We start from the raw sequence: 14969 nt of genomic DNA on the forward strand, positions 1-14969 counted from the left end.
GCAGGATCAAAGTTAGAAATTCAACCTTGTCCTTCCTGCCCTCTGGTACTCTCCAGTCAGCAAGTCCTTAGCCAACATGTGTGATATTTGAGGTTTGACTAGCTTAGTTGTTAATGTGGTAGCTTACTGTGAGGCAGGCCACCAAGTCATTAGCTGCTACTAGTGGGGCTCACTTGATTTATAATGGAAGGGAGAAACCAATGTCCACTGCAGCTGTCATCTGCCTCAGCTCTTTTCAAGTTTATATGCAGGAAATCATCTCCACCCAGGGAATCAGTACCCAGAATATCAGAAAAAACACAGGAACAACCCTTTAATCAATCCTGCTTGACTGACAAAACAAAAATTCAAGAGAGAGAACAAGACTCCAAGCCATTGTTTGGGGGCACAAGTAAAAATGACATATCAAAGTCGTCCTCCAACCTGTAAGGGTAAAAGAAATTGAAGTTAAAGTGTAAAAGACCGGGCATTGTAAAGTTTCTAAACTGCAAAGCCTGGGTTAAATTCCTGAGGCAGTTAAGACAATGCCCTACTGGCTATTTAGTTGATTTATAGCATTCAAGACCCTGTGCAGCTTGTCACGTAGGCATTGCAGGGCCTGGACCAATCAGTTTGAATGTAACCCCCTCCTTAGGAATGACCTATCACTCCAGCCTGACCTGTTCCCGCCAATGTATGTACTAATCAAGTCTAAGAATTATTGTTTGACTTTCCCGTGGTGTATGATGATTTGTTAAAGGAGACTGTGATGCATGTAAAATCCCCGCCCTCCCCAAAAAAGTGTACTTAAGCAGTGCTCAGCCCCTGCTCGGGGCTCTGGGCTGTTCTCCCTTCTTGAGTGGGCACGGAGCCCTAGCATGCTAGATCAATAAATCCCCTTCTGCCAATTACATGAGTGGTCTCTTGGTGGTCTCTTTCTCCGACGCTTCACCGGACCCTTACAAACCCAAGTGAAGAACATCCAGTAAAGTCCAAGGAAGGCAACACAATAGTGGATATAAGGCCCAGCCTAGAACAGAAGGCCGACCTTGAGGAAAGGGACAAAGTATTGCATGGTTTGGAAGTCTCAGGATTTGAAGCAATCAAATTTGAAGAGTTTGGGCCAGACTTTATCAAGGAGTCAAACCTACTTAGCCTCCAGAAGACACACACAGGGGAGATGCCGTACGTGTACACAGAGTGGGGACCAAGCTTCAGCAGTATGTCTGTCCTTATCAAAAACCCAAGGACACACCCTGGAGAAAAGCCTTATGTGTGCAGGGAATGTGGGAGAGGATTTACCTGGAATCAAACCTCATCACACACCAGAGAACACACTCAGGAGAGAAACCTTATGTGTGTAAGGATTGTGGACGAGGCTTTACTTGGAAATCAAACCTCTTCACACATCAGCGAACACACTCAGGAGTCAAGCCTTTCATGTGCAAGGAATGTGGGCAGAGCTTTACCCTAAAGTCAAACCTAGTCACACATCAGAGGGCACACACTGGGGAGAAGCCTTATGTTTGCAAGGAATGTGGGCATGGCTTTCGCCAGCATTCCCACCTCATCAGACATAAAAGGACACATTCAGGAGAAAAGCCTTATGTTTGCGGAGAGTGTGAACAAAGTTTTAGTCTGAAGTCCCACCTCCTCAGACACTTAAGGACACATACAGGAGAGAAACCTTACATATGCGCAGAATGTGGGCGTCACTTTAGCTGGAAATCAAACCTCAAGACACACCAGAGGACTCACTCAGGAGTTAGACCTTATGTGTGCTTAGAGTGTGGGCAATGCTTTAGCCTGAAGTCAAACCTCAACAAACACCAGAGATCACACACAGGGGAGAAGCCTTTTATATGCACAGAGTGTGGGCAAGGCTTTACCAGGAAGTCAACCCTCATTATACACCAGAGGACACACTCTGGGGAAAAGCCATTTGTATGCAGGGAGTGTGGGCGAGGCTTTAATGATAAGTCAACCTTGATTTCACAACAGAGGACACACTCAGGGGAAAAGCCTTTCATGTGCAGAGATTGTAGCAGAAGGTTTAGGCAGAAGCCAAACCTATTTAGGCATAAGAGGACACACTCGGGTTCCTTTGTTTGCAGGGAATGTGGGCAAGGCTTTTGTGATAAGTTAACTCTCATTAAACACCAGAGGGCACACTTAGGGGGGAAGCCTCACGTGTGCAGGGAGTGCGGGCAGGGCTTTAGCTGGCAGTCACACCTCATTAGATACCAGAGGAGCCATTCAGGAGAGAAACCTTATGTTTGCAGGAAATGTGGGGTGTTTTAGTCGGAAGTCAAATCTTTCATCAGAGGATACACTCAAGATAGAAACCTTGTGTGTATAAGTAGTGTAATGAAGCCTTTAGCAAGAGGTCACACTTCATCAGACAGCAGAGGACATGCACAGAACTATGGTTTCAGTCAGCCACTGCTAAAACACCACAGAGGAGACATCTTACAATTGACGGTAGTGTGCACGCCACTGTATTGGTGAGAGTTGCATTTCCAGTTCATCTAAAGGAGGATTGCTGGCCCATTTTCAAGAGCTTTGGCCTTCTCTAGTGGGCGTGCTTTATTGTGGAGTCCTTTAAATAGGGAATGGAGACTATTTCTGTGTAGTTTTCCAAGGACACTTTAACACTCCTTCCCTCATACCCTCATGACAGTACTAGAGCTTGTCTTTTGAAGTCTGTGTGACCTTCTAACTGAGAACAAAGACTTTGCTGACAGCATAGCTGATTTAATGTTGGTTCCTCAGATAATTATTCTTCACAGTCTTCTGTGGGTTTTACCTCCCCAATCTGGGTTTAGAGGGCCATTTTCTAGTGCCTCATCTTTAATATACTGAAGGTGACAACTCTAAATGTTTATACGCAAAAAAGTATCCCAGAGCCAACTACTTAGCATCCATTGCTCCCATGATAAGTAGAGAATATACTATGTTGAAAATTTTGAAGAAAGGATAGTAAACAGTGTGAAACAATGAATAATATTTAAATCCATGTCTGTTATTGCCGCAGTCTGGCTGGGCACAATTCAGGAGCCACTTGTCAAAAGAAACGAACTTTATTTTTAGAACCACACACGCCAAACAAAACAGCTCCTCAGGAAAAACCCTCAGAGCCCAACTGCCACCACCGGCTTCCCACAAGCCTCTCCCACACCCACAAGCCTCTCCACCTCCCCCAATCCTCCTGCTCTTGAGGCCGATTGGCTGGGTCGCATGGGCGGAGCCAAAAAAGTCCCCCAATGAGCAGCACCGTGGTCTGAAAGGGCAGGGAAACAGCCCAATGAGCATCACCACAGAGGAACCAATCAGCTAGATGTTGCTGGGGCCGCTGTGAGCCAATCATCAGCTGGCAGTCTGAAAGGTTTGCTGGGGCCCCTTCGGCTGTGGCTCTCAACAGTTATGGTCACCATTAGAAGGTTTCATTAAAAAAAAAAAAGAGGTGGTAACGAGTTTTAAAATAGCTAATTAAATGTAATTTAATTCTATTTTAATTCAATATTATGTAACAGTCATTAGATCTAAGTATGGTCAGATGACTTCTAGAGCCCTGAGACCTTTTCCGGGATTTGAATAATTAAAACAAATTTCATAATTATACTCATGATACTTTTTTCCACTGTGCTGAAATTTGCACTGATGGTGCAAAAGCAATAGTGAGTGAAACTAAGGGGGCCTTTGCATAAATCAAGGCAGTGTCACTAAACTGTACTGGGAGATATTTTTTCGCCAGCATACACTGGAGTTAGAAAAGGCAAGTTCCACTGAAGTTCCTCTTCATTGCCTAGCTTTCACAAGGCCCTGGGTTTGATCCCCAGCACTGTAAAAGAAAATAGTAAGTTTCCCATAAAGCATACAAGTTTTTATCAGTCCTTGAATACAATATTTTATAATTACAGTTTTTATTTTGAGATGATTGTAGATTTATGTGCAGTTGTAAGAAATTATATATAGAGATCCTTTGTACTGTTTGCCCAATTTTTAAAAATATATTTTTAGTTGTTGATAGATCTTTATTTTATTTATTCATATGTGGTGCTGAGAATCGAACCCAGTGCCTCGCACATGCCAGGCAAGTTCACTACAGCTGAACCACAGCCCCAGCCCTGCCCAATTTTTTAAAAAAAAAATTTTGTTAAGTGCCCCTGAATTAACCTAACCCACTGAGCCACATCCCCAGCCCTTTTTATTTTTTGAGACAGGGTCTCACTAAGTTACTTAGTGCCTCATTGATTTGCTAAAGCTGGCTTTGAACTCATGATGCTCCTGCCTCAGCTTCCCAAGCCACTGGGATTACAGGCATGTGGCAAGCCACCATGACCAGCTGTTTGCCCAGTCTTTAAACTCCACATTACAGTATCACAAGCAAGATACTGATATGTGTACTTTTCAAAACTATTTTCTGTGATGAAATGGGAAATGCACACAAAGCTCTTCTATATCTTCAAGAACAATAGGTTGTTTCAAGGAAACACTTATGTGAGTTGTAAGCTGAACTAGCCACGTTAATAAGGATGTTATTTTTATTTGAAAGATTGATTCACACACATTAAAAGTAGACATTTGGTCAAAAATGAAGTGATATTTGGGGGTTGGGGATGTAGCTTAGTGATAGAGCACTTGCCTGGCATGCACAAGGCCCTGGGTTCAGTGCCCAGTACTACATATTGCTGAGAGCCAAGGCGGAGTCTGTATGGCCCCTGGCATTTTGCCAACAGTATTGATTGACAGGCGAGGCATTACTATCTGCCTCTGCCGCTACTTTTGTGTTCTTGCACTTTAGAGTTCTCGTGGGGATTTCCCGAGAGTTCCCATTGGTTGGGGAAGTGCAGGAGGAGGGATTTCCGGGAGAGATATTTCCGGCTGGGGGTTCCTGGACGAGCCGTGTGGCGTTTGGGAGGATTCCCCAGGAGCTGTGTGAAGTGTTTTCCTGCAGTTCACAAATAAAGTTTGTTCCTGCTTCAGTGGCTCGTGATTTGTGCCCAGCCAGACTGCGGCAATTGGTGGCCCGTACCCGGAACCCCGGGACACTCGGGGGTAAGTGACGAAAAAAAGCTGCTCGTCCATAGATAGGACGGGAGCAAATCTGCTCATCCCTAGGCAGATAGGGCGAGAGGAAAAATGGCCATTTCGAGAAAATGGAAAAGATTGATACAGTATGTTTGTGTCTTGTTTTGTCTCAGTGTATTGTATTGTCTTTGTGATGAAAATATGGAAGGGGTGAGAAGTAAATTTCTAAGGGAAGAAGACACCCCAGTGGAACCAAGAATAGTTAGGACATGTGTTGATAAGAGCCCAGGAACTCTAGTCAGAAAGAAAAAGAAAGTTCAGAAGAAGAAGGATTATCAGGAAAAAAGTTGCAGCAAAAGGCTATTACTAAATACTTTTCGTTACCGGAGGGTGTGTGAAGCGGAGAGGCGGCTGCCGAGTGTGCAAGCCGGTCACAGCGCAGCAAGGATTTTCCAAGAGGCGGCAGCGACTGGCCCTTCCCTGCCTCCTGGCCGGGGAGCTGACTCTTCCACTGCCGCGAGCCCAAATCTAGACCTGACCTGGAGGCACAGTCTCGCAGGCTCTTGCTCCCTGTGCCCAGTAGCAGTTTGAGTCCGGGACACTCCCCAGGGCCATCTGGGGCTGCTCAGGACACTACAGCCAGCAAAAGATGCTACTGGCGTCCCTGATGTTTGGTCATTTCCAAGTCCAGTAACTACAATGGTTCTCCCACACCTGGAAGCTAATGAGTAATGAGCACTATTAAGGCTTATTTCAAATGTAAAAAACCTTGAGATAATGTACTAAATTGTTCAGAAGGTTGTTTTCTTAGTATAATGCTACAGGATTTTCTTTAGCCATCCGGAGTTCCTGCCTTCATCCCAGTGCCAGTAAAGACCAAGGTGGAAGAATTTCCAGTGTTGCTGAGATCTGGACGAGACTTCGGCTGAGAAACAGATGAAACTTCAGAGCTGTTGCTGTTTCTGCTGCTACAACTTAAGCTAGCTGCCTGCAGAACTTACCTGGACTGTGATTTACCTGGACTGTGAGTTAATCTATCGAGACACTGCTTTACCTGGACTGAGACAACAAACTGTAATCTATAACAAATTGTAACTCGGTATCTTTGCTAACAGTGTCATTGCTGGTATAATTTTTCCAAGGGCTTCTTGCATGGAGCCATCAATTGGCTTGGTATTGTGGCATTTTGTATCCTCCCTTTCTGTTTGTAGCAGGTTATTTATGGTGTTTCTGTAAAAACCACTATGGTCGTTATTTAAATTAAACAAAAGGGGGAAATGTTAGAGTCTATAAACAAGTCAAAATAACACCTGGCATTTTGCCAGGGGAATGTTAGAGTTCGTAAACAAGTCTGGATGGTGCCTGGCAAAATGCCAGAGGGAGTGGTTTGAGAAGTAACAAAAGCGAGCCATTAAGTGTGGAGATTCCTGATTGGTTGACTGCTGTATCTAGTTTATGCTAATTAGATAAGCTGTGTGGAATGTATAAATACTGCTCCTGTCCTGCACTAAACGGCTCCTACTCCTGCTGTATCAATCTACACAAGTTGTTCGTCATTCCCCGGTTATTTTGCTGCAGCCGGGCTGCGGCAACATATATTCACACCAAAAAGTTGACTTTTTAAAAAACTGACAGGAATTTTTGCTAATTTTAAGCAAAAAATTTGAATTACAATAAAAAGTATTTCCCCTGTGAATGTGACAGTTTCTCAATACTTAGTTCTTTATGATGAGACTGATAGTAATATTAGTGAATATGAATCTGTAATAACAAATAATACAATTTATCAACCTTGGAATCTGTTTACCTCACAGAGCCAATGTTCCAAATGATTAATATGTGATATTGTAAAATCATACCTGGGTAAAGATTTATTTTACATATAAAATAGACAAATGGATTTTAATTTAGTAAATGTCCAATTCATTCCACATTACAAGTAAGCTTTAAGAAATTATACTTGTTGATTTTTTGGGGGGGTGGGTACTGGGATTGAACTCAGGGGCACTTAGCCACTGAGCCACATTCCTAGTCCTATTTTGTATTTTATTTAGAGACAGGGTCTCACTGAGTTGCTTAGTGCCTCACTTTTGCTGAGGCTGGCTTTGAACTCGTGATCCTCCTGCCTCAGCCTCCTGAGCTGCTGGGATTACAGGCGTGCGCTATAATGCCCTATTGATATTTGATGTGCTGTCAAAGACTAATATCAACAAAGTATCTGAAAATGCCATTAAAATACTCCTTTATCTTCTAACTCTATATCTGTGTTAGGCCAGATTTTCGTTTTTCTCTTTTATTCTTTTTCCTTTCCTTTCCCTTTCCCTTTCCCCTTCCCCTCCCCTTCCCTCCCCTTCCCTTCCCTTCCCTTTGTTTGAACCCAGGGGCACTTTACCACTCAGCTACACCCCTAGGCCTTCTTATTTATTTATTTATATTTTGAGATAAGTTCTTTCTAGGTTGCCAAGGCTTTCTTCTAAGTTGCAATCCTCCACCTTGGTCTCCAGAATCCCTGGGATTTCAAGAGTGCCCCACCATGCCTGGCTCTTATCTTCACAGGTTAAATGCAAGGGTACATATTAAATAACAGCTGTTTTCTAGTAACTTAGACATTAAGTTACATACCATAAGAAGAAACATTCTATTTACATTAATATCCTGTATGGCTTACTACAATTTTGAGGGGAGGAGTGATACTAAAGAGTGAACCAGGGATACTTCACCACTGAGCCACACTCCCCAGCCCATTTTATTTTTTATTTTGAGACATGTTCTTGCTGAGTTACTTAGGGCCTTGCCAAATTGTTGAGGCTGGCCTTGAACTTGCAATTGTCTTGTCAGGAGTAGCTGGGATTGTTGACATATACCACTGTGTATGGCTAGCTTTGTGACTGTAATCATCTCTTTGGTGTATGTTTTTTAAAATATTTATTTTTTAGTTGTAGTTGGACATAATACCTACACTTCATTTATTTATCTTTATGTGGTGCTGAGGATTGAACCCAGGGCCTTGCACATGCTAGGCGAGTGCTCTACCACTAAGCCACAACCCCAGCCCTGGTGAGTGTTTTTCTTTTCTTTTCAATTTCATTAGTTTATATTATTAATTTCTTCAAACTGATTTCCTAATTTTATTGCTTTATCATGCTAATATAATAATAATTTATTTATCTTCTTTCTTTTTACTGTTATTTGAAAGTCAGTTCATTTCTGTGTGGCTTATAATTTCTTCTTCTTCTTTTTTTTTTTTTTTTTTTTTGGTACTGGGGATTGAACTCAGGGGCATTCGGCCACTGAGCCACATCCCCAGCTCTATTTTTATTTTATTAGAGTCAGGGTATCTCGGAATTGCTTAGCACCTCACAGTTGCTGAGGCTGGCTTTGAATTCATGATCCTCCTGTCTCAGCTTCCTGAGCTGCTGGGATCACAGGTGTGTGCCACCATGCCAGGCAGTGGCTTATAATTTCAATTTTTATTTTTTCTTCTAATTAAGAATAACTTACAGAGAACTTACAAATGGCTAAATGTATATATTTATTTAATGCAATTTCTTAATGTTTAATTTTTTTAGAGAGAGAGAGAATTTTAATATTTATTTTTTAGTTTTTGGTGGACACAATAATTTTGGTTTGTATGTGGTGCTGAGGATCGAACCCGGGCCGCACGTATGCCAGGCGAGCAGGCTACCGCTTGAGCCACATCCCCAGCCCAATGTTTAATTTTTTATAGATGTATGGTTTGTGGTTATATTAATGATTTGCCTGCATTTTATTAATCTATATTATATGTTTAACATAATTAAATCTGTGTTCTAAATGTAGATATAAACAATATTAGAACCAACATTAATATTTCCACCCCAGCAGAAGAAATGTCTTAATTTAAAAAAAAATTAATACTTCCACTTATGTATACTAAATAAACTTGTAATCACATCAGTAAACATTTCTCTAATATTTCCATCAAATTTTTCTCAGCAGATTTCAAATCTATTTTATTTATATGTCTAGAAATTAATAGTATTTCTTCTTTTTAATTTTTTTTGTAGTTATAGGTGGACAGAATGCCTTTATTTTATATGTTTGTTTTTATGTGGTGCTGAGGATTGAACCCAGTACTTCACACATGCTAGGCAAGCACTCTGCCACTGAAACCCAGCCCCAGCCCAATAGTATTTCTTCTTGATGATTTTTTTTTCTTTTTAAAGTCATGGAGCAATCCCAGATCCCATTTAACGATTTTATTAATCTGCTTTGTATTGCTGCACTTGTTTTTTTTTTTTTTTTTTTTTTTTTGGTAGAATTTGTTTTTCTGACTTCTTCTTTTTCATCTTGATATTCTTGTTTTGTGAATGGAGTGTACCTTTAAATAGAATGCCACTTCACTTAAATTGGCAACATGTCAATATTATTAGACTGTGATATGTCACATACATGTACTGTTTTCCCTTGGAAAAAACACTAAAAAAGGGAATAAACAGATACAAGTAATAAAGTAGCTGACTTAAGTCCTAAATTATTAATTATTGCATAAATGTAACTGAATATACTGATTTAAAGCAGATTGGCAGAGTGGATAAAAAATATGATACTATATCCTGTCTCCAAGAAATCAGTTTCAAATATAGTGGTTTAGGTGGATTAAAAGTGAATGAATTGGGGCTGGGGTTGTAGCTCAGCAGTAGATTGTCGCCTAGCCTAGCACGTGCGAGGCTCTCATCACCACATTAAAATAAGTAAATAAAATAAAGGCATTGTGTCCAACTACACCTAAAGAATAAATATTTTTTTAAAAAAGTGAATGAATTGGGGCTGGGTAAATAGCTTAGTTGATAGATTTCTTGCACAAGGCCCTGGGTTCAATCTCTAGCACCACACACACAAAAAAAGAAAACAAGTGAATGAATTAAATGGCATATGTGGCAGAGTAAAAAGCTCCAGGAATTATTCCATTCACCAAAACAAGTTTTTTTTTTAAAGAGAGAGTATGAGAGAGAGAGAGAGAGAGAATTTTTTTTAATATTTATTTTTTAGTTTTCGGCGGACACAACATCTTTGTTTGTATGTGGTGCTGAGGATGGAACCCGGGCCGTACACATGCCAGGTGAGCGCGCTACCGCTTGAGCCACATCCCCAGCCCACTAAAACAAGTATTGAGGTGGCAAGAACACAATTGATTATTTCAGAACTCTTGAGTCTGTTCAAACACTTGCAACACCCAGGGGATTACTTAATGAAGAACAATGCATATATATTTTGGTGAATATCAGTATTTGATTACCAGTTATTAGGCCCTAATCCCAGCCTACAGCAGGCTGCCTTGGAGGAAGGCAGTTTATTACCCTGCTTTGTATTGTAGTGCTAGGGTTGGCAATAAGAACCTTGTCCTTTGGGGCTGGAGTTTTGGCTCAGTGGCAGGGCACTTACCTGGCACATGTGAGTACTGGGTTTGATCCTCAGCACCACATAAAAATAAATAAATAAAGGTATTTTGTCCAGCTACAACTAAAATATATATATATATATATATATATATATATATATATATATATATATTAAAAAAGATCCTTGTCCTTTGATAATCTGAGCTGTTTTTTTATCTGCCTGGCAGTGCCCTGAGGTACCAACACCAATTCCAACCACCATTTCAACCCTCTTGGGCTGAACAGGCTTCCTAGGTAGCATATGTCAAATTAATTTTAAAAGACAGGACACTTTGCTTTTTTCCTACTGGATTCATTTAAGGAGATTCCTTAACTGATCCTCGAGATAATGGAATAGAAACTTCAGTAAAGACAAATGACAAGGAATACAATCTGCAAAAATTTGGGAAAATCACCAAATGAATGGACAACTCTATACCTCTAAAATCAGCAATCGTCCCTGACCGGAGCACCAATTCTCAACAAAAAAAATGTACAAACCATACAAATAAACAAGAAAATATAGTCAATTAGCACGAAAAAAGGACAGACTATTCCTGAGGCACCTAGATGCTTCAGGAAGTTGGACTAACTAGATTTATCTAGATTTTAACTGTCTTTAAAATGCCCAATAGAGACCACAGACAAAAAAAAAATTAAAGGAGACCACTATATGATCAAGTAAGGAATATAAAAAAAGGAGGTAAAAGTTACTTTTAAAAATAATTAAAAAGAAGTTTTGGAGCTGAAAAATACAATAACTGAATTGTAAAATCCAATTGGAAGAGACACATGATATAATTAAAATAATTTTAAAAACTAATAATATGAACAATTGCACTACATCCAAGCTGTAGCCAGTTTACTACTATCCAATTTTGAGCAGCTACTGGGACCATGGGACATATCCCCTGTGGATAAGAAAGGACCACTATAATATGAATAGTCCTATAAAACTATTAAATTCATAATTTAAAATTTCTAAAAAAGAAACCTACAGACCAAGCTAGTTTCACTGAAAAATTCTAAAATATCGATAGAAATATTAACTGCAATTCCATGAAATCTCTGGTAGAACAGGAGTCGGCACTTTGCAAATCATTTTATGAGGCCCACATTATCCTGTCAGGAAAATCAAAGCACAAAACAGAGACAGGTATCCCTTATGAACACAAACAAAAAAAGAGAAATAGAAGACTGGTTCAGTATTTGAAGATCATATAATATAATTCTCTATATTAGAAGACTAGTAACAAAATCACCTGAGAATCACAGCCTCTGGGACAGGAGTCCTCTTGCTTCTCCTTTGCTAGCAGATCAATAACTTTTTTCCTGTTTCCCAAAACTGTCCTTGTTAATAGATTGGCATCTCAGACAAGGACAGCTTTGGGTAACAAATTTGGCACCCCGGTTGAGGCCCCAGACCAGCCTCCATGCCAGCTTTCTTGGGCAGGCCTGGCTCTCCAAGGAACCCCAATGGCTGTAAGATGCAAGTTGGTTGCAGAACTTGTTGAGAGCCATTGCCCTATCATGGTCCACTTTGAGAAAAAGGAAACTGAACTCAGTAAAGTCACAACACCTTTAGCGGTTTGCATGACCCCTGCCCTATGTAAGCCTTGTGTAGTAACCTGCCATTTGCCACTGTAGATCTCTGAACTGCCCTGATGCTTAATACTCTTAATTGTCCATGCCCCACCTGTTAGAGAACAAAGTCTTTGGGTTACTTGGCCCTCTTTCAGCAGGAAGCAGCTTGGAGATGTTGTCACCCATTTTTTTTTTTTTTCATGGAAGGGGAATGTAGAAATTGACAGTGGGGGAAATATAACAGTGGACCACTTTATGCTTTGAATATAGCTCTCTGCTATATTCAGAGATATTGCTGCTCTGCCACTGCCACTTATTTTTAAAGTGGATATGTTTCTTTCTCTTCCTCTCCCCTTGCTGTTCCCTAATTCTCCCCTTCCCTAATCTCAGGGGAAACAGGATTCCCTTTCTTCCCCATCCTAGGCAGAGTTATCTGTCCTTGAGCACACACCCACCACAGAACAAAGTAATTCAGACTTTGAGGATGGCACCAATGATTTCAGAAATTAACATCTCCCAAATCAACAAGTGAGTTACTAGTCTGGATAGAACACATGGAATGTAGACTTTGCGTGGAATGTAGCCTTTGAATCACCTCTTTAAAAGCCTGTTTTCATGAAGGGTGGTGGCCAGCATCTCATTAAGGGGTACTTATTCCTGCCCAGGATAATCCAAGCCACCCTAAAACTAAACAATTTTAGATAATTAGTATGTAAAAAAACACATACTCAGTATTTACAGAAAGCGAAGCCCCTGATCTAGTCCACATGGGTTCTGGAACTAGATAAAGGGAAAATGGCTCCGGTGGTTTATTTAAGGGGGTCCATCAAAGGCAGGGATAAGGTTTCAAGGGCTGAGTCTTGCTTCGAGATGTCTTACAGTCAGCAGATTGATTGATATCTTGGCAGGTCACACCCATCTCAGGTGCTGTGTGGGCCACGGCAGAGTAGGAAAGAAATTCACATTGTCCATGGGCAGTTGACCAGAGGAAGTGTTTACTGGCCACTCCCATTTACCACGTGTCTCTATCCATGAGGCTTCCACGCGCAGTGACCCACATGCAACTCATGGACGGCTCTTGACACTCAATGCTCCCCTTCATGGGCATAATTACAGCCTCTGGGACAGAAGGCCCCATGCTTCTCCTTTGCTAGCAAAGCAATAAAATTCTTTTTCCTTTTTCTCAAAACTGTGTCCTTCTTATTGGATTGGCATCAGGGAGAAGCGCTGATCTTGTTTATCTCTCCCTCCCTAATTTTGTTTATCTTTGAGGAGAGGAATTTCCTCACCAGTTGGGCTAGCCAAAACTGAGGGATCAAGGATGGCTGACTGAGTGACCACTAGACAACTTCTATCTTCATTAGAATCTAATTCCATTCTCTAGCTAGTGAACAGTCTTGTGCTGTTGGTGCACAATTCAGGTTTTGCCTTCTGGTTTGCAACACCAAACAGAAAAAAGTGATCCCCTTTAGAGGGCTGGGTCTCATCCTACAGGGCAGGCCAACAATTTGTGGATAACAAAATGACCAGTTGCTCTTTATTTATTTTTGCTTTCTTTAGCTCTTACCTATTTATAAAACTAATGTCTTCTGCTCAGCCCATTGAAATACTTATTCTGTTTCATGGAATGTAGTGTTGCCTGATCCTAGAATTGCAAATAAAGTCAGTCAAAATCTTAAAAAAAAAAAATCAGGGCTGGGGATGTGGCTCAAGAGGTAGCGTGCTCGCCTGGCATGCGTGTGGCCTGGGTTCGATCCTTAGCACCACGTACAAACAAAGATGTTGTGTCTGCCGAAAACTAAAAAAATAAATATTAAAAAATTCTCTCTCTCTCTCTTAAAAAAAAATCAACATATGTGTTGATCCACTTCAGACAGGAATAAAGACTTTTTTTTTTTTTAATTGGGGATTGAATCTTGGAGTGCTTTACTGCTGATACACATCCTCAGTCCTTTTTATTTTGGTACAGTCTTGCTAAGTTGTTTATGGTCTCACTAAATCCCTGAGGCTGGCCTCGGTTTGTTTTTGGTATCAGAGATTGAACTCAGCAGCACTGAGTTCAATCGATCACTGAGCCACATCCCCAGCCCTATTTTGTATTTTATTTAGAGACAGGTTCTCACTGAGTTGCTAAGCACCTTGCCATTGCTGAGCTCGGGTTTGAACTCCTGTCTCAGCCTCCCAAGCTGCTGGGAGTGGCACAGTTATGTGCCACTGCACCCAGCTGTGAGCATGTATTTTTAAAAATATCCTGGTGAAACCAGACTTAATGGTGAAATTTTGAATGCTTCCTCCTAAAATTGAGCACAAATAGATATATACTTTCAGCACCCTTTTTCAAGATAGCACTGGAACTTCTTGCCAGTGCAAAAAACCAGTAAAAGCAAATTGAAGGCATAAAGATTGGAAAGAAATAAAACTTCCCTATGTGCAGATGACACGATTGTCTACATAAAAGATCTCAGAGAATTTACTAAAAAATCAACTGGAACAAATGAGTGAATTTAGCCATGTTACAAGATACAAGGTTAACACAAAAAAATCTCATTTCTTTATTCTAGTAATGAATTACTGGAAACATTAGTTTAAAACACAATGTAAATTATAGTTTCCCCCCCAAAGTGATACTTTTTAAAAAATTTTATTAGATGTTGATGGACTTTTATTTTATTCATTTATTTTTATGTAGTGCTGAGAATCGAACCCAGTGCCTCACATGCTAGGCAAGTGCTTCACCACTGAGCCACAACTCCAGCCCCAAAGTGATACTTTTGTATAAATCTAAGAAAGCATATATAGAACATATATGCTGAAAGCTACAAAACTCTGATGAACAAAATAAAGATGTAAACAAACTGAGAAACATACCATGTTCATGGATTAGAGGACTCAGCCAAGTACTATATCAATTTTCTTAAGACTGACTTATAGATGTGACATAATTTGATCAATGAC

General features: G+C 40.5%; 1 protein-coding gene across 1 annotated transcript; it reads left to right on the forward strand.

Moving 5' to 3' along the window:
• Positions 1 to 1159: 1159 nt before the first annotated feature.
• On the forward strand, positions 1160 to 2280 carry LOC117794839 (zinc finger protein 875-like). Its single transcript, XM_034636641.2, is given in 3 exon segments — positions 1160 to 1289; positions 1292 to 2077; positions 2156 to 2280. Coding segments are annotated over 3 exon segments (1041 nt in total).
• The last annotated feature ends 12689 nt before the right edge of the window (positions 2281 to 14969 follow it).

Source organism: Marmota flaviventris, chromosome 18, assembly GCF_047511675.1.
Source record: "Marmota flaviventris isolate mMarFla1 chromosome 18, mMarFla1.hap1, whole genome shotgun sequence".
Taxonomy (NCBI): domain Eukaryota; kingdom Metazoa; phylum Chordata; class Mammalia; order Rodentia; family Sciuridae; genus Marmota; species Marmota flaviventris.